At 37.0% G+C, this 25,965-nt stretch overlaps 1 protein-coding gene across 1 annotated transcript in view; it reads right to left on the bottom strand.

Annotated features, from left to right (window-relative positions):
• col11a1a (collagen, type XI, alpha 1a) overlaps positions 1-25,965 on the bottom strand; it is a 201,585-nt gene that overhangs the window by 83,514 nt on the left and 92,106 nt on the right. The window contains 12 exon segments of the mRNA XM_062021721.1: positions 2,863-2,916; positions 3,000-3,053; positions 6,225-6,278; positions 6,475-6,528; positions 8,444-8,500; positions 11,669-11,752; positions 11,850-11,924; positions 16,932-16,994; positions 17,077-17,118; positions 19,680-19,745; positions 22,563-22,829; positions 23,762-23,860. Of these exon segments, the coding sequence (XP_061877705.1) occupies positions 2,863-2,916; positions 3,000-3,053; positions 6,225-6,278; positions 6,475-6,528; positions 8,444-8,500; positions 11,669-11,752; positions 11,850-11,924; positions 16,932-16,994; positions 17,077-17,118; positions 19,680-19,745; positions 22,563-22,829; positions 23,762-23,860 (969 nt within the window).

Raw genomic sequence — 25,965 nt, 5'->3', positions numbered from 1 at the left:
CTCAAAGTCCTTGTGTATCCAAATAATTATTCCCTGAGCTTGTAAGGATGAACAAAAACAACAACAAAATGTATTTGGAGAAAATAGATGTATTGATCTGAATACTCTAGTATCGATCATGTACTGATACAACCTTTGGTACAGTACTTGTCGTGTACTGACTGTGACAATGCGGATACACCAACTGTTGTTTTATACTCTCTTTAACTCTTATTAATCTCCTTGTTAATTTCCCGGTAATTATTACTTACTTTCTGCTGTAACACTTCTTAAACTTTACTTTTGTTGCTGGTGTTGCTTGAAGCTAGGTTAGCTTAGTTATTAGCATGCCTGCTCCTGGCTTGTTTTTTCTGTGTAACAGGTTTAGCGTCATCCTCCAGTGATTATAACACCTGGTAGTGAAACCTAAGATACTAAAAAATGCAGTTTATTTGCCATAAAGGATGTGAGTATTAATTTAGGGGAGCGACGCCACACTGTTTTCTCTGTGTAACATGTTTAGCATTGTCATCCAGTGATAATAACACCTGGTAGTGATACCTAAGATGCTAAGAAATGCACTTTATTTGCCATAAAGGATGTGATTATTAGTTTAGGGGAGCGACAACACACTGTTTTCTCTGTGTAACATGTTTAGCATCGTCCTCCAGTGATAATAACTCTTGGTAGTGATACCTAAGATGCTAAGAAATGCAGTTTATTTGCCATAAATGATGTGATTATTAGTTTAGGGGAGCGACGCCACACTGTTTTCTCTGTGTAACATGTTTAGCATCGTCCTCCAGTGATAATAACTTTTGGTAGTGATACCTAAGATGCTAAGAATTGCAGTTTATTTGCCATAAAAGATGTGATTATTAATTTAGGGGAGCGACGCCACACTGTTTTCTCTGTGTAACATGTTTAGCATCGTCCTCCAGTGATAATAACTCTTGGTAGTGATACCTAAGATGCTAAGAAATGCAGTTTATTTGCCATAAAAGATGTGATTATTAATTTAGGGGAGCGACGCCACACTGTTTTCTCTGTGTAACATGTTTAGCATCATCCTCCAGTGATAATAACTCTTGGTAGTGATACCTAAGATGCTAAGAATTGCAGTTTATTTGCCATAAAAGATGTGATTATTAGTTTAGGGGAGCGACGCCACACTGTTTTCTCTGTGTAACATGTTTAGCATCGTCCTCCAGTGATAATAACTCTTGGTAGTGATACCTAAGATGCTAAGAAATGCAGTTTATTTGCCATAAAAGATGTGATTATTAATTTAGGGGAGCGACGCCACACTGTTTTCTCTGTGTAACATGTTTAGCATCGTCCTCCAGTGATAATAACTCTTGGTAGTGATACCTAAGATGCTAAGAAATGCAGTTTATTTGCCATAAATGATGTGATTATTAGTTTAGGGGAGCGACGCCACACTGTTTTCTCTGTGTAACATGTTTAGCATCGTCATCCAGTGATAATAACACCTGGTAGTGATACCTAAGATGCTAAGAAATGCAGTTTATTTGCCATAAAAGATGTGATTATTAGCTTAGGGGAGCGACGCCACACTGTTTTCTCTGTGTAACATGTTTAGCATCGTCCTCCAGTGATAATAACTCTCGGTAGTGATACCTAAGATGTTAAGAAATGCAGTTTATTTGCCATAAAGGATGTGATTATTAGTTTAGGGGAGCGACACCACACTGTTTTCTCTGTGTAACATGTTTAGCATCGTCCTCCAGTGATAATAACACCTGGTAGTGATACCTAAGATGCTAAGAAATGCAGTTTATTTGCCATAAAAGATGTGATTATTAGCTTAGGGGAGCGACGCCACACTGTTTTCTCTGTGTAACATGTTTAGCATCGTCCTCCAGTGATAATAACTCTCGGTAGTGATACCTAAGATGTTAAGAAATGCAGTTTATTTGCGATAAATGATGTGATTATTAGTTTAGGGGAGCGACGCCACACTGTTTTCTCTGTGTAACATGTTTAGCATCGTCCTCCAGTGATAATAACTCTTGGTAGTGATACCTAAGATGCTAAGAAATGCAGTTTATTTGCCATAAAGGATGTGATTATTAGTTTAGGGGAGCGACGCCACACTGTTTTCTCTGTGTAACATGTTTAGCATCGTCCTCCAGTGATAATAACTCTTGGTAGTGATACCTAAGATGCTAAGAAATGCAGTTTATTTGCCAAAAAATATGTGATTATTAATTTAGGGGAGTGACGCCACACTCTTTTTTCTGTGTAACATGTTTAGCACTGTCCTCCAGTGATAATAACTCTTGGTAGTGATACCTAAGATGCTAAGAAATGCAGTTTATTTGCCGAAATCAGCTGGTATCGATCAGTGGCCGATCGATCGTAAAATCCTGAATTTATTTTTAAAAATGTTTTTAATTGATATATTTTATTTTCACTACAATTTGCAACTTTAAGTTAAATTCGCAGTGAATGAGTTTCAAAAACGTCCTAACCCTTTATTTGCAACTCAGGAAATCAAACCACTTTTGCACAATAATCAAACGTGAATAGCTATACTACTTTATTTGCATTGCATTATGTGTAAAAATGGAAAAAGAAGTAGTTAAATTCATAATAACCGATTGAGCGCACATTCTTTTCAAGCATTCAGATGCTGAGTTTGCACATTTCAATCAAATGAAATAATGAGGTGCATTTATGAAACAAGGATGTGTCACACAATGTGGCACTCATGCTCGTTTATTCAAATGATGACAGCCATATTTAATTGCTATCTTAAAGAGACAACCTCCTGTGAACCATGGTTCAGATTTCTAAGCTCATCAAAAAAGGACAAACAATTCTGACTTATTTTGCAATCTGAAATATAATTGCACTCACTCTGTGTCCTTTTTCACCGGGCAGTCCAGGAAGTCCATCAAAGCCTCGGTCACCCTATTTTACAAAAAAATATTAAACATGAGCCGCGTCCTATTTTTTTGTGCAAAAATCAAAATGATTAACTTCATAGGTGGTACCTTGCTGCCTGACTCTCCAGGCATGCCGCGTGCACCATCACCTCCTGCACGGCCCTAGGGAGAGGATCCAAATACACAAGTTTTACCACTGAAAAACACCTAATGAAGGCATTGGTGTGAAAACAGTATCAACAATATTCATATATTATGCATATAATGTGAAATATGTTTTAATTGTACTACAGATAGTGTAGTAAAAGTGAATAATACATCCTATTTGACTCATTATTTATACTTGTATTAGTGATTCACCTATAACTGGTTTGTATTTATTAGTAAATTAGTCTGTCGATAATACATACTCTTTGACTCATTATTCAAACTTGTATTAATGATTCACCTATAACTGGTTTGTATTTATTACTAAATTAGTCTGTCGATAATACATCCTCTTTGACTCATTATTCAGACTTGTATTAATGATTCACCTATAACTGGTTTGTATTTATTACTAAATTAGTCTGTCGATAATACATCCTCTTTGACTCATTATTCAGACTTGTATTAATGATTCACCTATAACTGGTTCATGTTTATTAGTAAATTATTCAGTCAATTACTCATCCTCTTTAAATCATTATTCAAACTTGTATTAGTGATTCGCCTATACCTGGTTTGTATTTATTAGTAAATTAGTCTGTCGATAATACATACTCTTTGACTCATTATTCAGACTTGTATTAATGATTCACCTATAACTGGTTCATGTTTATTAGTAAATTAGTCAGTCAATTACTCATCCTCTTTGACTCATTATTCAAACTTGTATTAGTGATTCACCTATAACTGGTTCATGTTTATTAGTAAATTAGTCAGTCAATTACTCATCCTCTTTGACTCATTATTCAAACTTGTATTAGCGATTTACCTATAACTGGTTTGTTTTTATTAGTAAATTAGTCAGTCAGTAATGCCTCCTGTTTGACTCATTATTCAAACTTGAATTAGTGATTCACCTATAAATGGTTTGTGTTTATTAGTAAATTAGTCAGTCAATTATTCATCTTCTTTGACTCATTATTCAGACTTGTATTAGTGATTCACCTATAACTGGTTCATGTTCATTAGTAAATTAGTCAGTCAATTACTCATCCTGTTTGACTCATTATTCAAACTTGTATTAGTGATTCACCTATAGCTGGTTTGTATTTATTAGTAAATTAGTCTGTCGATAATACATACTCTTTGACTCATTATTCAAACTTGTATTAGTGATTCACCTATAACTGGTTCATGTTTATTAGTAAATTAGTCAGTCAACTACTCATCCTCTTTGACTCATTATTCAAACTTGTATTAGCGATTTACCTATAACTGGTTTGTTTTTATTAGTAAATTAGTCAGTCAGTAATGCCTCCTGTTTGACTCATTATTCAAACTTGAATTAGTGATTCACCTATAAATGGTTTGTGTTTATTAGTAAATTAGTCAGTCAATTATTCATCTTCTTTGACTCATTATTCAAACTTGTATTAGTGATTCACCTATAACTGGTTCATGTTCATTAGTAAATTAGTCATTCACTAACACATCCTCTTTGACTCATTATTCAAACTTCTATTAGTGATTCACCTATAGCTGGTTTGTATTTATTAGTAAATTAGTCAGTCAATAATAAATCCTCTTTGACTCATTATTCAAACTTCTATTAGTGATTCACCTATAGCTGGTTTGTATTTATTAGTAAATTAGTCAGTCAATAATAAATCCTCTTTGACTCATTATTCAAACTTGTATTAGTGATTCACCTATAACTGGTTTGTATTTATTAATAAATTAGTCAATCAATAATATATCTTCTTTGACTCATTATTCAGACTTGTATTAGTGATTCACCTATAAATGGTTTGTGTTTATTAGTAAATTAGTCAGTCAGTAATACATCCTCTTTGACTCCTTATTCAAACTTGTATTAGTGATTCACCTATAACTGGTTCATGTTCATTAGTAAATTAGTCAGTCAATAATACATCTTCTTTGACTCATTATTCAAACTTGTATTAGTGATTCACCTACAACTGGTTCATGTTTATTAGTAAATTAGTCAGTCAGAAATGCCTCCTCTTTGACTCATTATTCAAACTTGTATTAGCGATTTACCTATAACTGGTTTGTGTTTATTAGTAAATTAGTCAGTCAATTATACATACTCTTTCAATCATTATTCAAGCTTGTATTATGATTCACTCATAACTGATTTGTGTTTATTAGTAAATTAGTCAATAATACATCCTCTTTGACTCATTATTCAAACTTGTATTAATGATTCACCTATAACTGGTGTGTTTATTAGTAAATTAGTCAGTCAATTATACATACTCTTTCAATCATTATTCAAACTTGTATTATGATTCACTTATAACTGATTTGTGTTTATTAGTAAATTAGTCAATAATACATCCTCTTTGACTCATTATTCAAACTTGTATTAGTGATTCACCTATAACTGGTGTGTTTATTAGTAAATTAGTCAGTCAATAATACATCCTCTTGACTCATTATTCAGACTTGTATTAGTGATTCACCTATAACTGGTTTGTATTCATTGATAAATTAGTCAATCAATGATATATCCTCTTTGACTCATTATTCAGACTTGTATCAGTGATTCGCCTATGATTGGTTTGTGTTTTTTAGTAAATTAGTCAGTCAATAATACATCCTCTTTGATTCATTATTCAAACTTGTATTAGTGATTCACCTATAACTGGTTCATGTTTATTAGTAAAATAGTCAGTCAATAATACATCCTCTTTGACTCATTATTCAGTCCTGTGTTAGTGATTCACCTATGACTGGTTCATGTTTATTAGTAAATTAGTCAGTCAATAATACATCCTCTTTGACTCATTATTCAAACTTGTATTAGTGATTCACTTATAACTAGTTTGTGTTTATTAGTAAATTAGTCAAAAATACATCCCCTTTGACTCATTATTTAAACCTGTGTTAGTGATTCACCTATAATAGGTTCATGTTTATCAGTAAAATGGTAAAAATTGACTGCATGTTGGCACTAATCAGGGCCCTCACGTCCTCAATAACTCACTTTGGCATTTTCAGACAGATTAAAAGTGCGGCCATTGATCCGCGGATTGAAAGCCTTACAGCACGTATAAAGCGATTGTTTGTTGGGTTGGGGAATAATCCTCTCAAACAACTGCATGCGACAAACACGCACAAAGCGTGAGAGCGGACCGGGTGTTAGTCATTGAGTTTACTCACCCTTTTTCCGGCTTTCCCAGTTTGTCCGGGAGGCCCTTGAACACCACGGGGACCCTATGGACACACATAAGGACCATTCACAAAATTCTCTGTTTAAATAGTTCCCGTAAATTTCTCATATTTTAACTTGAACAACGATGGTAACCACGGTGACGGCGGAAGGAATTCCCCTGATTTTCCCAAATATTTCCCCTCATTTTACAAACGTTGACAGACGTGTCATTTAATTGTTGTATTTGTGTTGCCTCACCTGAGGACCGTGGTCTCCGCCTTCACCCTTCAGCCCAGTAGAACCTGGCAGGCCCTTGAGAGGAGAGGAGAGGACTCAAGTCAACAAGTGGTCTCTAAAACTGTCACCTGGGCACTTTTTCCTCCAACAAAGGCCGGGTTTGTTTGAATCCAACCAGTAAGGGGCGCCATTTAGCTACAATACAATATCCAACCTTGACCTGTGTAACTAGTCTATGGCTTTAATTATTATTAGTGGTGTCAAATGATATTTGTTTTTAATTAGATTAAAGGCTGGTTAATACTTGCCTGCATAACTTTTTTAAAAAAGGTACACATATGCAATTTTATCATCAGAATGTCATACAGGAACATGTTTTGAAGTATTTACTTGAATGCACTACATGTATTTGCTAAAAAAAATATGTTATTAGTTTTTATTTTGAATTTTGAAAACAGTGTGCCAGTCGCACAGTAAGCACTGGCCTGTTCACTCATTGTATAACACACCTTCCAGGTGACCAAGGTATGTAGGGTCAAAATAAATGTTGTGATTAATGTGCATATGTACATGATTAATGTGATTTTTGTTTATAATTAATGAAATTAGTTACCTGGTTATAAGGCCCCGATTTTTTTTCCTCAGCTTTGGGTCGACCACGTCACTCGTGTGCGCCGAAAACACGCAGGCGCCAGCGGAAGTGGATACTTCATCACAACATCCGGTTTGAATTTTTATTTAAGACGACCGATTTTTCTCGTCAATAGTGCACAAATAATAGGCTGTATGTAATATATGGATATATATTTTGATTTTGAAGAAATAACGATTGTTGAAGGACCGGAATTGACCCGGTGGCGCATTTGCTTACATGTGACTTGAAAAATAAAGCTCACGTAGATCTACGCGGATGTCCGCGTCTCCTCTACTTAACAACCATTAAAATATTACAACCCTTCTAAATATATTACACTATATACATCCATTTATACATTATATCACTTTAATTTATTTTCACGTAAAAACACTCATGTTTATGGTGTTGCGACTTTTATTTTATTTTGTAGGAGTAGCGACTTCTTCCTGGTTTTTCCAAAACTTGATTTTAATACCAGTAATACACACATTTAAGATTTTCTATAACGATAATCAAGTTGATTATTATTATATGACATATAATAACAGAAGAAGTAACACATGAGCATAAAGGAGTAACAAATAACACACGCACATACACAAAAATGTATAATAAAATAAAATAAAAATAAAACAAGGAACATTACATAACATAACACTAAAATAAGATCAAATCGAACTATCAGGCTATACATTTATATTTTCCCAGTCCACTTTTTTTTTTCCACATCAAAGTGCTCATTGGGGCCTGCGTGCGTTTACACTGGAGTCTAACAAAAAAATCTGATTCGGGCCAGCGTAAAGGTGGTCCTAATTACTATTCATATTTATCAGACACAACCTCTTGGAGAATCAGCGTCCTCTGCGGTGGACATGCATGCCAGGGGCTATTTCTTTGCAGAAATGTGTAACTCAGATGTCAACAAAGAAGATTCTGGGCTCTCGTGAGCTTATATTAACACAAAATTAAGCAAACTAACTGCGCACGCAATGCAAACACCCCCCCCCCCCCAAAAAAAAAAGTTTGGATAGATTTGAGATTACAATATAATACTTGGACAAGAGACAGTCAAATTGAACCGTCTTGCAAAGTCTTTGTTCCTTTTTGCAGCAGATAATAAGTGGATCATGTGTCAACAAGCCCAAGGAGGAGAAGGGTAGGGGGGTGGGGGGGACGGGACCGGAGCACATTTTCTAAGCAGCTGGTAACACCGAGATAGCAACCAGCACCAAGTTAAGTTACTTCAGTTTTTAAAGTGTAACAGGAAAAAAACAAGACTTTTCAGGTATTTTTTCCCTTTCATTCAGGACATGTCAAAAATCAGGGTTATTATTTTAAAAAAAAGTTACTCACCACCGGCCCCGATCTTCCTGTCAAGCCCATCGGCCCCGGAGGTCCCCTCATGGCCAACTGCCAGGTAAACATTCAGTCAGTCATGTCATAAAGGATTTGCAACACAAATATGAATTATGGACTTATACATTTCCAGATCTTTACTTCTCTTATTGTGTCCATTCTGTTTTATATGTGACAATGTTTGTATTTTAGTGCAGTTTGTCCCTTGTGTTGGACAATAAAGATGAAGTCTATTTTATTTTAAGTGGCACTCTTGTTTTTCAATTGTACTCATAACTAGATGAGGCAATTCCTGAAGGAATTGCGTGTGAATGCTCCAATGCTGAAGTTGAACTCGAATGCTGACAGATTGTAGTATGAATTTAAGAATAGTTTGAATGTTGGAATTCGTTTGAATGTTGAAGAGCTGACGCTGAACTGAAATGCTAATGGAACGTAGGAGAAACTGGTTTACATGTTGAAATCGTTTAAACGCTAAAATAGTTTGAATGTTGGAATGGTTTGAATGTTGAAGAGTTTGAATTTCCAGGGAAATCGTAATGTGGTTTAGAACTTGGGAAAGTGTTACTTTGAATGTCCAGGATGAGTGGAATGTGTTGATGTTGGAATGGTTTGAATGTTGAAGAGTTTGAATTTCCAGGGAAATCGGAATTTGGTTTGGAACTTGGGAAAGTGTTAGTTTCAATGTCCAGGACGAGTGGAATGTGTTGATGTTGGAATGGTTTCAATCGGTTGAAAAATGTGGTAATTGTGCAACTTGGAAAAACGTCCCATTCATTTCAATGGGAACTTCCTGGAAATTTGGGAATTTGGGGAAAAGCGGGATTTTATTTTGAAAATGATTAGGAGCATGAATGTCCTGAATGAGCTGAATTGGTTGGTGTTGGAATTGTTTAAATCGGTCAAAAAATGTTGAAGTAGTAACAGTTTTTAATTGAGAAATTTCTGGAATTTCGGGAAAACCAGAAATTTTTCTGGTTCTTTAACCAACTTGTTTTTTTTCCTGAATATGAGGAGTGTTTTGACGGTGCAACGGTTGAAATGGGTTGAAAAATGTGAAAGGAGTAGTTGAACTTAAGAAGGGTGGAAATAGGTTACCAAAAAACAGGAATTCCTGGAAATGTGTTGAATGTGGGAAAATGATAGTTTGAATGTCCAGGATGAGTTGAATGTGTTGAAGGTGGAATGGTTTCAATCGGTTGAAGAATGTGGGAATTGTGGAAGTTTGAAAAATGGCCAATTCCTTTTGAATGGGGAAAATGCCAAGAAAAAAAAGGAATTATGGGAAATCCAGGATTTTTTTTTAGAATTATTGACGTAGAGCACACAATTCCAGAATAGGCTGAATATTATGAAGTTGTAACAGTTTGAATCCGATGAAAAATGTCGGAATTGTGGAACTTTGAAGAATGTCCCATTGATTTCAATGGGAATTTCCCAAAAAATTGGGAATTTCAGATAAAGAGGGAATTTTTTTGGAAATGGTTGAAAACTTGAATGGTTTGAATGAGTTGAAATGGTTGGGATTGGAGTTTTTCAAATCGGTTGAGAAAGGTTGAAGTAGTAACATGTTGAATTGAGAAATGGTATTACGGTATTCCTGGAATTTCGGGAGAACCGGGAATTTTTACATTTCAAAAAATGATTTCGTTTTCAGTCCTAATTAAGAGGAATGTTTTGTCGGTGGAACAGTTGAAATGTGTTGAAAAATGTGGAAGGAGCAGTCGCCAGAAGAAAGGGTGGAAATAGGGCTTTGGAAAACCAGGAATTCTGGAAAATCCTGGAATTTTTGGAACTTGGAAAAAGGGTAGTTTGGATTTCCAGGATGTTGGAATGTGTTGAAGGTGGAATGGTTTGAATAGGTTGAAAATGTGGAAGGAGTAGTCGCCAGAAGAAAGGGTGGAAATAGGGCTTTGGAAAATCAGGAATTCTGGAAAATCCCGGAATTTTTTGGAACTTGGAAAGAGGGTAGTTTGAATTTCCAGGATGTTGGAATGTTTTGAAGGTAGAATGGTTTGAATAGGTTGAAAAATGTGGAAGGAGTAGTCGCCAGAAGAAAGGGTGGAAATAGGGCTTTGGAAAACCAGGAAATCTGGAAAAACCTGGAATTTTTGGAACTTGGAAAAAGGGTAGTTTGAATTTCTAGGATGGTGGAATGTGTTGAAGGTAGAATGGTTTGAATAGGTTGAAAAATGTGGAAATGGTGGAAGTTTGAAAAATGGCCAATTCATTTTGAATGGGAAAACTGGAAATTCTGGGAAATCTGGGAATTTTTGAAATTTCTCATTTTCTTCACTATACCAGTTTTTTTTAAATGTTCTTTTCCATGTTCAGTTTTAATAGTTATATTTCCAATTATTTTACATATCAACTAAATACTGGGAAATAATATTTGCCCAATTGAGTACCGCCAGGACGAAAATCTATCAACATCTATTTTTTTTCTTCTCAAATCCTAATCAACTTCAGACTTAAATAAAAAAAAATTAATGACTATTTGATCCGTGTCAGTGTTTTATTTTGAAAAATGTACTTAAAATGAGTTATCATCCATACAGTAAATGTTGGAGTGCCAAGGTAAAATCAGGCCTAAATTAACATGAGATACAATACAACTAAATGAATGCATTGTTTATGTTTCTGCTGTGGCAAATTCCAAACCCAATGTATGCCACAGAAGGTTAATAACTGTGCTTTCTTGAATATTTGGCTTTTTAAGTTAGTTTTTAAGCCAAAATGCGTCCATTTTCCCTTTTCTGTCTACACACTGTGTCTGCTTGTAAGTACTCCGTGTGTGCGCGCTGCTGAACATGCTCCTCTGCTCGTAAAACCGGCAATGTCATGACGTCATACCCGTGAAAAAAACCAAAAAACGGTATTTTTAAGAGGCAGCATGTACCATTTTTAATTCATTTGTACCGCGGTACTCTATTAGTACCGGTATATCGTAGAACCCTAACTACAACTACAATGTAAGTTTTAATTAAACAGTTGATGTGTTTGAACCTAAAAAGCCCAACAGACACTCAAGAATATTTCCAACACCTGTCAGTTTAGGCCACCCGCAGGCCAAGAAACCGTTGGGAGTATTTTTAACAGTCTGTCTGTCCATCTGTTCAAAGTGGCCTTTTTTAAGCTGTCAGGCTTCAGCCCGCTCGGCAAGTCTTCTTTTAGTCCTGCAAGTCCAGTAAAAGTCAGCAGTACGCATGCGGTCCTACTCACTCTGGCCTGGGAGAGTATGGCCTGAGCTTGGGCTTCTTGCGCCGAGACCACTGGACCCTTCTCGCCGTCCCCGCCGAAACGGAACTGTGATAAACAAAAAACAGGCAGAGAGGTTAGAGTTGTGTGGGGGACCTCGGTAAGGCTTGGTAACACACAAGTGTTTGATATTTGGGGAACTTACCGGCAACATGAGCATGGTACCAGGGGGCCCTGGCAAGCCGTCGGCCCCAGCCAGCCCGGCACGACCAGGAGGACCCTGAAGTGGATCACATACAAATATTCCTTTAGTTCAACGTATAGGCCGATGCCTTCCCTGGGAAGTGCCTGGGTGCAGCAGTTTAAGAAAAATAAATAAAAAACATGTCGACATTCATCCAGGGCATCGTACTCTCAGGGCATTCAATTGATCGCAACGGGACTGTTTATTTGTCTTAAAAGACGTGCCTTCTAGATCTAGTGTAGATCTGAGCAATCTAAGTCTAACACTAGATCTGGCCAATCTAAATCTGTGAACATGAACTGATGAAGACTACTTGGGTGAGAGACAAACTGAACAGTCCAGTTGCGATCGATTGAATACCCTGAGAAAAGAAAAACATATTTTATAATCTCCAAAGCTTTGCTCAGAGCATTCAATCGATCGCAACTGGACTGTGCAGTGTCTTAAAGGTAGTTTTTCCTCTCATCTGATTGACTTTGATTGGTCAGATCAAGATCTGATCTAGTCCTGGACTAGGTATGACGAACCTAAATCCATGAGATTCTCAGGGCATTCAATCGATTGTAACTGGACAGTTCAGTTTGTTTTAGAAAACGTTTTGCCTCTAATTCCAGACTGGATCTGATTCAGTCTCGGACTAAAACTGATTTACAAATGTAGTCTGTGAGATTCTCGGGGCATTCAATTGATGGTACTGTAACTGGACTGTTCAGTTTGTTTCAGAAAACTCTTTTTGCCTCTTATTCAAGACTAGATCGGATTCTGTCTCGGAATAAAACTAATCTACCAGGGTATTACCAATCGAGATTCTCAAGGAATTCAATCGATCGCAACCGAACTGTTAAGTGGTGACCAACTGGTCAGATCTAGTCTTGGTCTTAGAAGATGTTTCGCCTCAACAGTCCAGTTGTAATCGATTAAATGCCCCGAGAAAAGAAAAACATTTTATAACCTCTAAAGCCTTTCTCAGAGCATTCAATCGATCACAACTGGACTGTGCAGTTTGTCTTCGAAAACGTTGTTCCTCTCATCCGATAGACTTTGATTGGCGAGATCTGACTAGATTTGACCAACCTAAGTCCATGAGATTCTCAGGGCATTCAATCAATTGCAACTGGACAGTTCAGTTTGTTTTAGAAAACGCTTTGCCTCTTATTCCAGACTAGATCTGATTCAGTCTCGCGCTAAAACTGATCTACCAGGGTACTACCAATCGAGATTCTCAAGGAATTCAATCGATCGCAACCGGACTGTTAAGTGGCGACCAACTGGTCAGATCTAGTCTTGATGTTAGAAGATGTTTCGCTTCAACAGTCCAGTTGTAATCGTTTAAATGCACTGAGAAAAGAAAACAATTTTTATAACCTCCGATGCTTTTCTCAGAGCATTCAATCGATCGCAACTGGACTGTTCAGTTTGTTTTAGAAAACACTTTGCATCTTGTTCAAGACTAGATCTGATTCAGTCTCGGACTAGAACTGATCTACCAATCTAGTCTATGAGATTCTCAAAGAATTCAATCAATCGCAACTAGACTGTGCAGTTTGTCTTCAAAAACTTTTCTCATCTGATAGACTTTGATTGGCGATATCTGAATGGATTTGACCAACCGAAGTCCATGAGATTCTCAGGGCATTCAATCGATCGTAACTGGACTGTTCAGTTTGTTTTAGAAAACGCTTGGCCTCTTATTCGAGACTAGACTAGAACTGATTTTGTCTCGGACTAGAGCTGATTTACCAATGTAGTCTATGAGATTCTCAGGAAATTCAATTGATCGCAACTGGACTGTTAAGTGGCGACCAACAGGTCAGATCTAGTCTTGGTCTTAGAAGTTGTTTCTCCTGAAAATACAATGATCTGAATGATTGACAACATCCGTAGACAAACTCCAAAGCAAACTTTGCAAACTTTGTTGGAAAATGACTCAAAATATGCATCAGAAAATCTGTTTTTCGGAAGTATCGCTGCTTGATCTGTTTTATATTCTCCAAAGGGGAGAATCAACCGATTATAGAAATTAAAGGATGAGCACCATTCTTGAATCTCATTTCCCAACTGGGATGAATTTCATAAAACACACACCTAAAATCTGATACATGAATAAAGCAAGCCCAGCAGGCAAGAGACTTTAAAACAACGTTGAGAACTTGTTGGAGTAGGTCCTGACGTTGAGTAACTCAAACATAACGTTGAAACAACGTGCTTTTTGACGACGTTTAATCAATGTTGGGTTCTGATGTTGATTTGACCGTTTAATTTTGGTAATTTCCCAACCAATATTCTACAACACAAAAGCAACGTCGAATCAACATGCTTTTTGACAACGTTTATTCAACGTCAGCTTGATTTGGCCATTGAAACTTGGTCGTTTCCCGACCAACAACGTGGATCCAGCGTTGGACATCAACCATGTCTCAATTTATTAATACAACTATTTTGCAACGTTGTTTCAAAGTCAGTTTTTTTTTAAAAACACGTACGTATATTCGACGTTGTATCAATGTCTCGTGCCTGCTGGGAGCATTGTGTTTTTTAAAAGCCCAACATGGGCGGGACACTTTCAGAAACAACAATAAACTGCATTGTGTTGATCACATGGATAATAAAACATCTTAGAAAGGCAGAAATCTTGCAGTAAATGTCCATCAAGGAGCTGCTGTCCGCAGTCCAAAACAAACATGCCGATGGATGCTGGCGGTTGTGTGTGTTGACATGGTTGAGTCCACCGAGCAAACAAAAATTCATAACTCAGTGCAAACTGTCGAATCAACTTGCTGAAACACGTCTTTTTCAGGCATATTTGTGCACCGGGTTAAAGACCACATTCATGTACTGGCGAGACAAAATAACCAATGTACGTAATAAAATACACCTGAATATGCACGAATGGATAAACTACAGTAGAGTACATAGCTAACTTTTTGCCGGAAATACATTTTTATTGTAGGTGTTGCGCAAACTCAGCAGATTTAACCTAAAGGTTTGCCTAACCGATTAAGTGATTAGTATGAACACACAATCAAATCCTGTGCTAGCTGTAATTAACTTTTGCAGCAGCTGAGATCATAATTACCTTGAAACAACAAGCACGTAAGAAATGCATTTGATACTAAACTATGAGGGTTTATGCACCAGAGCCATTAGGGCAGGGGTGTCAGACTGGTTTACATTCAGGGCCACATGGCAGTTGGCCATCAGAGGGCCGCTTGTAACAGTGAATAATGTATGAATTTGCCTCTGGATTTCATTATTAATTATGTAAATTGTTTTAAGTAGACTGTCCAGTTTACAGTAAAACATTTACAAAATGTTACTGTAAAATATAGTGTTTTTTTTTTGTTTTTTTTACAACATTTTAAAAACAGTACCACTTTTTTGGGGTTTTTTTTTTTACGGAAAAAGCTGGCAGCTTAGTTGCCAGGATTTTTGTGTTAAATTGACATTGTTTATACAACATTATATTGTTAATGGTAAAAAAGTACAAGTTATTTTCTTACTCTGGCAACTTAGCTTTCAGTTTTTATACCGTAAAAACAAATGTACGGTCTTTCCAATTACAGTAGTACACCGTTAAAAAAAATTTTACAGTAAAAAACCGGCAGCTCCGTCAACAAAATTTTAATGCAAAAAACAGTAGTAGTTTTTTTCAATTTACAGTAATATGCTGTAAAGGACACCGTAAAATGTATTGTCATTTGTATTCATTTGATGGGTAGTTTGCTGTAAAGTTAAGTATTTGTATTTAGACAAAAACATGTTTGGAAAGTATGATAATAAGGAAATAGGGCTTTGGAAAACCAGGAATTCTGGAAAATCCTGCAATTTTTTTTTAACTTGGGAAAAGGGTACTTTGAATTTCCAGGATGGTGGAATGTGTTGAAGCTGGAACAGTTTGAATCAATTAAAAAATGTGGAAATGGTGGAAGTGAAACTTTTTTTTTTAAATGTTCTTTTCCATGTTCAGTTTTAATATTTATATTTCAAATTATTCCATTTATCAACTAAAGACTGGGAAGTTTAACGCAAAAAACAGTAATAGTTTTTTTTAAATTTACAGTGATAGTAAATAAAGATAAAATAAAGTAAAGAACAATGTAACATTTATTGTCATTTTTATTAATTTCATGGGTAATTTTCTGTAAAGTTAAGTACTTTTATTTAGACAAAAACACGTTTGGAAAGTATGATAATAAGGAAATAGGGATTTGGAAAACCATGAATTCTGGAAAATCCTGGAATTTTTTTTAACTTGGAAAAAGGGTAGTTTGAATTTCCAGGATGGTGGTATGTGTTAAAGTTGGAATGGTTTGAATCGGTTGAAAAAATGTAGAAATGGTGGAAGTTTGAAAAATGGCTAATTCATTTTTTAATGGGAAAAATGTCCCGGAAACTGGAAATTCTGGGAAATCTCGGAATTTTTTGGAATTTGTCAATTTTTTATTTTCTTCACTTTCCACTTTAAAATTTTTTTTTTTTTTCCATGTTCAGTTTTACTATTTATATTTCAAATTATTCCATATATCAACTAAAGACTGGTAATTTTATAGCAAAAACAGTAGTAGTTTTTTTCAATTTACAGCAATAGTAAATAAAGATAAAATAAAATAAAGAACAACGTAAAATGTATTGTCATTTTTATTAATTTGATGGGTAATTTGCTGTAAAGTTAAGTATTTTTAATTAGACAAAAACATGTTTGGAAAGTATGATAATATACTGTAATATTTCTTGCAATATTGGATACTATTAAAGTTTAAAAGGCATGCAATTTCAAGCAGTACATGTATTTTTTTCTGTCAAAATTTAAAAAATCTATTACATTTAGTAAGAAAATATGAAGTACTTTATTGACACGTATCATTTCCAGGTGTTTTGCGGGCCAGATAAAATGGGGCCCCCGGGCCTTGAGTTGGACACCCCTGCATTAGGGCATGTTTACGTATTACGTAGTTAAGTACTCAAAATGGGTCGACAACATTCTTCACAGAGAACATTTCTATATACAAATAAAAATGCACATCCTTATGAAAATCAACTTACTCTGTCACCGGAATCTCCAGCAGTGCCTGGGGGTCCGTGCAGGCCAGAGGGACCTGGGAGACCCTTTAAAAAACAACAAGTTAGTAAACAAAATGCACATTGGAATACCTACTTTTGGTGTGGTTGTTATGAACTGTGTACTCACAGCTGGCCCAGGGGGTCCTGGTGGTCCTTCAATCAGCATGCCCTTGAAATAAACAAATATTGTCTCACATCACAAACATTAGGGCAGTGTTTTTCAACCATACCGTGAGATATTGTCTGGTGTGCCGTGGGAGATTATGTAATTTCACCTAATTTGGTTAAAAATATTTTATGCAAACCAGTAATTACAAACGTATAATCCGCAAATGTGCCGGCATATCAGTAGGTGGCAGCAGGTAGCTAATCGCTTTGTAGATGTCGGGAACACGGTTTGTGGTGATCACAATATGCGGGAGGCAGTGTGCAGGTAAAAAGGTATGTAATGCTTAAAAAATAAACAAAAGGCAAGTGCCGCTAAGAAAAGGTATTGAAGCTTAGGGAAGGCTATGCAGAACGAAGCTAAAACTGAACTGGCTGCAAAGTAAACAAAAACAGAATGCTGGACGACAGCAAAGACTTACAGCGTGTGGAGCAGCAGACGGCGTCCACAAAGTACATCCGTACATGACAGGACAACCAACAACAAAATAGGAGCGCAAGACAAGAACTAAAACACTACACACAGGAAAACAGCAAAAAACTCAAAATAAGTCACGGCGTGATGTGACAGGTGGTGACAGTACACCTACTTTGAGACAAGACCTATAATGCATGGTGTTAAATTGACATTGTTTTTACAACATTATATTGTTAATGGTAAAAAAGTACAAGTTATTTTCTTACTCTGGCAACTTAGCTGCCAGTTTTTCTACCGTAAAAACAAATGTACCGTCTTTCCAATTACAGTAATATACCGTTAAAAAAAGATTTTACAGTAAAAAACCGGCAGCTCTGTCAACAAAATTTTAATGCAAAAAACAGTAGTAGTTTTTTTCAATTTACAGTAATATGCTGTAAAGAACAAAGTAAAATGTATTTTCATTTTTATTAATGTGATGAGTAGTTTGCTGTAAGATTAGGTATTTGTATTTAGACAAAAACATGTTTGGAAAGTATGATAATAAGGAAATAGGGCTTTGGAAAACCAGGAATTCTGGAAAATCCTGGAAATTTTTTGAACTTGGAAAAAGGGTACTTTGAATTTCCAGGATGGTGGAATGTGTTGAAGGTGGAACGGTTTGAATCGATTAAAAAATGTGGAAATGGTGGAAGTTTGAAAAATGGCCAATTAATTTTGAATAGGAAAAATGCCTCGGAAAACTGGAAATTCTGGGAAATCTGGGAATTTTTTTGGAATTTGTCAATTTGTAATTTTCTTCACATTACCACTTTTTAAAAAAAATTTTTTTTTTCTTGTTCTGTTTTAATATTCATATTTCAAATTATTCCATATATCAACTCAAGACTGGTAAGTTTAACGCAAAAAACAGTAGTAGTTTTTTTTTCTTCCAATTTACAGTAATAGTAAAAAAAGATTAAATAAAGTAAAGAACAACGTAACATTTATTGACATTTTTATTAATTTGATGGGTAGTTTGCTGTAAGGTTAAGTATTTTTATTTAGACAAAAACATGTTTGGAAAGTATGATAATAAGGAAAAAGGGGCTTTGGAAAACCAGGAATTCTGGAAAATCCTGGAATTTTTTTAAACTTGGAAAAAGGGTACTTTGAATATCCAGGATGGTGGAATGTGTTGAAGTTGGAATGGTTTGAATCGGTTGAAAAATGTGGAATTGGTGGAAGTTTGAAAAATGGCCAATTCATTTTGAATGGGAAAAATGTCCCGGAAAACTGAAAATTCTGGGAAATCTGGGAATTTTTTGGAATTTGTCAATTTGTAATTTTCTTCACTCTAGCACTTTTTAAAAAATGCTCTTTTCCATGTTCAGTTTTGATATTTATACTTCAAATTATTCCATATATCAACTAAAGACTGGTAAGTTTACCGCAAAAAACAGTAGTAGTTTTTTTCAATTTACAGTAATAGTAAATGAAGATAAAATAAAGTAAAGAACAACGTAACATTTATTGATAATTTTATTAATTTGATGGGTAGTTTGCTGTAAATTGAAGTATTTTTATTTAGACAAAAACATGTTTGGAAAGTATGAAAACAAGGAAATAGGGATTTGGAAAACCATGAATTCTGGAAAATTCGGGAATTTGGTTGTTGTTGTTATTTTGTTGTTGATTGTCATGCCATGTACGGATGTACTTTGTGGACGCCGTCTGCCGCTCCACACGCTGTAAGTTTATGCTGTCGTCCAGCATTCTGTTTTTGTTTACTTTGCAGCCATTTCAGTTATAGCTTCGTTCTGCATAGCCATCCATCCCTAAGCTTCAATGCCTTTTCTTAGCAGCACTTGCCTTTTGTTTATTTTTGGTTTAAGCATTAGATACCTTTTTACCTGCACTCTGCCTCCCGCATATTGTGATCACGACAAGCCATGTTTGGAATTGCGACAACAACTTTTTACTGTCAATATTGGCTGCCGAGTTTAATTTTTTAATGATTTCTGCTAGTGGTGTGCCTCCGCATTTTGTCAATGAAAAAAATGTGCCTTGGCTCAAAAAAGGTTGAAAAACACTGCATTACGGGACGGACTGTAAATGAGTATCTCTAATAAGTGTGTTTCCATCTCAATCGAAATGACTCGACTCACCGGTTCAATCACAGCCGGCTCGCCTTTCTCTCCCTTGACGCCCAGGACTCCTCCGGTCCCAGCGACCTGCGACGACACAAGGAGATATACCGGGTGTCATCTTCTAGCATATCTCAGAGGCAGAGGGAGGAAGAAGTGAAAACGGGCAAATGTTAGTGAATGCATTGGTGATCGATCAAAACTGTTCACTACTGTAAGGTGGGGACACATTTGTGTTGGCATGCAAACAGAAAGAGGAATAAAGAGATGCATTCAATTTATTTTTTGTGCACAACATCAGTTTGTTTTTGTCAGGTGTAATAACTTTGTTGGTAGATTCCGGCACTATACCGACCCGGGAGTTCATTATCAGTCAACATCTCCGTCAATGTAAACAAGGAACGATACAGGGACGCACTGATATCAAATTAGCGCAATCGAAACTTTGTGAAATCCTGTTGGTCAGACTAGCAGCCAACAGCTTGGCTATAATTTACGACGTTTCACGAATTATTTGACAGCTAAAATAGTTGAATGTACATTGGCCATTTTTTAATGGTGCTCTGTACATTTGAAAACCACGCGTCACAGGAGCTAGCTAACATGGCCGTAGCTGGTGAACTACGCTGTCAGATTAGCAGCAAACAGATTTGACTACGATTTACTACATTTCACGCGCAATTACATTGCTGACCTATTTTCAAATTTACATTAGCTATGTTTTGAATTATATTTATTTTGTTTTTAAATGACTGGTCATATGGGCTAGCTAACGCGGTTGTTGATAGTAAACTACAATGTCGGACTAGCAGCCAACAGCTTGACTACAATTTACTACATTTCATGAATGATTACACTGCTAACCTATTTTCTAAATTTACATTAGCCATGTTTTGAAAGCTATTTTTGTTTTGTTTTTAAATGACTCGTCATATGGGCTAGCTAACGTGGTTGTTGCTAGTAAACTACAATGTCAAACTAGCAGCCAAAAGCTTGACTACATTTTACAACATTTCATGAGTAATTTGACATCTAATTTAATCTACAATAGCCATTTTTAAAAAATGCTTTTTTAGTACATTTTAAAATCACTCGTCACACAAGCTAGCTAACGTGGCCGTAGCTGGTGAACTACGATGTCAGATTAGCAGAAAACAGTCCTGACTACAATTTACTACATTTCACGAATAATTACCCTGCTAGTCTATTTTCAAATTTACATGTTTAAATGCTATTTTTTTGTTTATAAATGACTTGTCATATGGGCTAGCTAACGCGCTTGTTGCTAGTAAAATACAATGTCAGACAAGCAGCCAACAACAATTTGACTACAATTTACGACATTTCGTGAATGATTTAACAGCTGAACTAATTGAGTCTACATTAGTCATTTTTTGAATACTTTTTGTACATTTTAAAATCACGCGTCATACGAGCTAGCTAACACGGCCGTAGCTGGTGAACTACGATGTCAGATTATTAGCAAACAGACTTGACTACAATTTACTACATTTCACGAACAATTACACTGCGGACCTATTTTCAAATTTACATTAGCTATGTTTTGAATTCTATTTCTTTTGTTTTTAAATGACTCGTCATATGGGCTAGCTAATGCGGTTGTTGATAGTAAACTACAATGTGGGACTAGCAGCCAACAGATTGACTACATCTTACTACATTTCATGAATGATTACACTGCTAACCTATTTTCTAAATTTACATTAGCCATGTTTTGAAAACTATTTTTTAGATTTTAAATGACTCGTCATATGGGCGAGCTAACGCCGTTGTTGCTAGTAAACTACAATGTCAGACTAGCAGCCAACAGCTTGACTACAATTTACGACATTTCATGAATGATTTGACCATTTATCTAATTTAATCTACATTAGCCATTTTTTGAATGCTGTTTTGTACATTTTAAAATCACTCGTCACACGAGCTAGCTAACGCGGTTGTAGCTGGTGAACCTCGCTGTCAGATTAGCAGCAAACAGACTTGACTACAATTTGCTACATTTCACAAACAATTACACTGCTGACCTATTTTCTAAATTTACACTAGCCATGTTTTGAATGCTGTTTTTTCCCCCCGAAATAACTAATCGTATGAGCTAGCTAATGCTGTTGTAGCTAGTAAACTACAATGTCAATCGAGCAGCAAACGGACTACAATTTACTACATCCATCCATCTTCTTCCGCGACCCGAATACATTTCATAAAAGACTCAATTTCGGAATTTACAGTTGGCATGTTTTAAAAGCTGTTTTTACTTTAAAATAGCTCATCATAACACCACTGTAGCTAGCTAATAATAACTTCATAGCGCCAAACAAACAGATTTCACGACAGTTGAGTAAATGTCATCTTATTTCTTAGGGCGTTTTATGAGCTACGCTTTGAGCGACAAGGGCTAGGGTTAAGACGAAAGGAACCTTCCTCTCTTAAGGGGGAAACCGGGGTTTAGCCTTGGAGTAGCAAGTTGAAAAACACGGAAATTTGTCTTCTAATTGGTGGATGAATCAAGCTGTGGGGTTTCTTGCACCTTTCAAGCTAGAACCGTATGACTGCGTATACGATCAAGAGTTTAGATGAGTTACAGTAGGGATGGTTGGGCTAGATGGGTATGTGGATGGTTGGTGGTTAGTCGATGGGAATATGTTAAAAAGAACAAGATCCTTTTGAATATTTGGAAGTATTCTGTCATGACAAACCCACCATGAGATGCACCTGTCCCTAGAGAAAGTCAATCAAATCCAAATTCAACTCCACACTCAACATGCCAATGATTAATTTCCCATGCCAACTAAAAAAGATGTGCACTGGAAGAAAGAATGAGTCCCCTCACACGTGCACACATGCACACACCCCTCGACCTCCAGGTCGGGGTGTGGTACTTACGGTGCTCTCCGTTTCTGCAGCCACCCCAGGCCCCACGTCCTCGTCCGTAGGCTTCAAGGGGCCAGCGCCGTACTCATCATATGCCCCGTAATCATACAACCTGTTGTCACCCTCGCCCAAGTCATACTCCTTTAGGTCATAGTCCTTCAAGTCATATGCTTCTGCACCGATGTCCACGCTGTCCGCCGTTTCTGGGACAACGGCGGGCTCCGGAGCAAGGGGAGAGGCTTCGGTGACATAATCACCGATTGCATCCTCCTCCACAGCCTTGAGTTGTTACACAAGCAAAGAAGGGGGGAAGCAACGGCCGGCAGAATGTTAGCTGAGCAAATGTATGGAAATAAATCGGTTTAAAAAAGCATGGCAACACCTTGAGTATTCCGAAAAGTTGCAATTATAGTACTGTTCGTTTTTTGTCCAAAGGAATACACAAGGTGTTTCCATTTTTGTTTTAAAAAATCACAGTCAAAAGGGTGTTAATCATACATGTCTAGACAGACTTGATAGTATTTCAGCCTTATTTTGTGCTTAGCATGCACCATTCACTGGTACATACGGCAAAGGAAGGCTGGAATGTCAAGAAATAAATAAATCAGAATGACTGCCAGATTGAAAAAAAAGTCTTCCAAATTTAGTTAGCCGTCTTCAATTCCAACTTTTGGCGAACACACAGAATGAATGTGATTACACAGGTTTTCCCTGGCGCCAATCCATGTCGCTGAATGATAGATCTGAACGGGCCTGTGTAATCACAACCACTTCATGGAACGCTGTGGAAGGCAAGAACGAGGGTTCATAGCAGGCTGGGGAGAAAGCTTTGGTTGCTGTTGACCGCGGTTCTTAAGGGTTATCAGAACCAAGCTTCGTTATGGGATGAGAAACGGTATATGCACTACCTTATATTTGCGTGGCCACTCGCCAATCCCAAAAATATATACCTTGGAGGTATTCGTGGACAAACAAATGGAGATGGGAATTTTGACAACAGAGGCAGAATCTGTCAAAATCTCAAGACTGTTTCTAGGAATCCAGAGCATCCCTAGAAACCGTCTCGGCTTTAAAGACGCTACCCAAAAGACACATTGATTCTGCAGAAACAAGGTGTGTCTTTCCATACCAGATGTGTATCCTCCCGGGCAAAACGTCACCAAAAATGCTTTTGAGAATGTCAAACAAACGAGAATGAAGAAGAAAATTACCTCACTGGGTCCATGCGTGGCAAAGGGGGACTGAGTCTGAGAATCATCTACAGTTCCGTAGTCAATGCCTGTATTGTAATCTCCTTCTACATTGTTTAGCTGAGTCATGTTGAAAAGGGAAAGAAGGATAAAGCGAGTGTTAACACAAAGGTATGACCTGGGGGTTATTTACTACAGGGTTCCTCTAAAGCGGACTACCAGGCTACTTCTACACGGAGAGAGAGGCCATCAGAGATTTTCCCTTCAAAATCTTGATGGGTTTTCGAAATTTCTATTTCTCGACTTGAACGTTTACCCTAAAACTGCTTCTGTGTCGTGCCGGCGCTGTGGCTTGGTAGCCAGGCATCTGTCGCTTCTTCTTAGCGGCAAACTTTTTAGCCGGTGATTTTTTGGAAGCCATGAACTTTAAGGGCTTGGCCTTAGTTTTACTAAGGGACTTTCGAGGCCTCTTCTTTTTCATGGAGACACTACGTTTCTTTCTCTGGAAAAGGGGGGTGGGGGATGCGGCGACAAGACAACACAAACATGGAACATTCAAGAGTGGAAATGCGCAAAGGTTGAACCGAGGCAACTGCACTCTTCTTGTTTGTCGACCACGTTTCATCTTTCAACCAAGTGGCTTCTTCAGTTTTAAATGTTCTGTGCGGGGTCTCACTATGTCTTTGCCAGGTGTGTCAACTGGTCACAGTAGAGTTGTTGTGGCTGCCGAACGACCGTCCTGCATAACAACTGGTTCATAGTAACAAAATATCTGAACATCTCTACCCCAAAGATTGGGGAATGGCCACAAATTTTGTTATGCAGGACCAACAACAGCCACCCTATTATGACTACAAATGTGTACCGAATTTGGCATTTTTATAGATACCGTCCAAATTTTGTCGGTACTACAGGGTACCGACTCACGAAAGATCAAACGGTACTATATTTTTAAACCTTTGTTACACGTCACGTCACATCCGGTTGCAGACTCGGCACGAGCAGACTTAGCTCCCTTAGGGGCGATGGACGGCTGAGTAGCGTTTAAACAGCTGCAGCCGGCCTCCATAGCTCCCACTCTCTCCCCTCTGTTGCAAGTTTTGTTGATTCTATGTAACATGTTTATGTGTGCTATGGCTATGAGATTTTTTCCCCCTTGGCCTCAGTCTGGACCCCCTTCCTAGAGTCCAGTCTTTGACTGAATATTTTTTTAAATGTCACTCATATCTTGCTTTTGAGTATATTTTATTGGAATAAAAATAATTTTCATCAGTAGTTGGAAAGGAGTAGGACAAACCAGCAGTGAAATTTATCATTTTTAACCAACTATTGGGTCAAGGAGCGCTAAATTGCGCAACCCAATAGTTGGGTTTGGAATAACCCAACATTGTAGTGAGCATAACTCAGATTTTGTGTTGAATAAATTCAACCCAATAGTTGGGTTACGAATCAAACAACATTGAGTTAGCATAACTCAACTTTTGGGTTAAATAATTCAACCCTATAGTTTGGTTGGGAATAACCCAACATTAAGTTACCATAACTCCACTTTTTGGTTAAATAATTCAACGCTAAAGTTGGGTTGAACAAATTACCCAAAATGTTGAGTTGAAATAACTCAAATAATAATTTTCTGAACCAGCAGTTGGGTTAAAATTGGGTTATTTTTTAACCCAACATTTTTAGTGTGTAGTAATTTTACATGGCGATTTCAACACCTCCAAATTTAGTAATCAAAACTACAACTAAGATGCAATAAAACCGATGGTGTGTAATAAGTAAAATAATTTAGAGCTGTAATCGAGTTACTTCTAGACCTCCACCCCAGATCCCACCTCACTCCTACCCACTTCTCTAAAGTGGGCTGGCTCAAGGTGGAGGACAGAGTTAAACAACTTGCACTGAGCCTAGTCTATAAAATCCGCTACACCTCCCTGATACCGAAGTACATGTCAAACTACTTCCTTAACGTAAATGACCGCCATAACCACAACACCAGGGGGTGCTCCACTAACCACGTTAAACCCAGATTCCGAACTAACAAAGGTCTTAACTCATTCTCTTTCTATGCCACATCAATGTGGAATGCGCTCCCAACAGGTATAAAAGAAAGGGCATCTCTATCCTCCTTCAAAACCGCAATAAAAGTTCACCTCCAGGCAGCTACAACCCTAAACTAACACCCTCCCCGGATTGCTAATAATCAAATGTAAACAATCAAATGC

Source organism: Entelurus aequoreus, linkage group LG15 (genome assembly GCF_033978785.1).
Source record: "Entelurus aequoreus isolate RoL-2023_Sb linkage group LG15, RoL_Eaeq_v1.1, whole genome shotgun sequence".
Classification (NCBI taxonomy): domain Eukaryota; kingdom Metazoa; phylum Chordata; class Actinopteri; order Syngnathiformes; family Syngnathidae; genus Entelurus; species Entelurus aequoreus.
The sequence above is the reverse complement of the archived record's forward strand: the minus strand, read 5'-3'. Positions and strand labels throughout refer to the sequence as shown.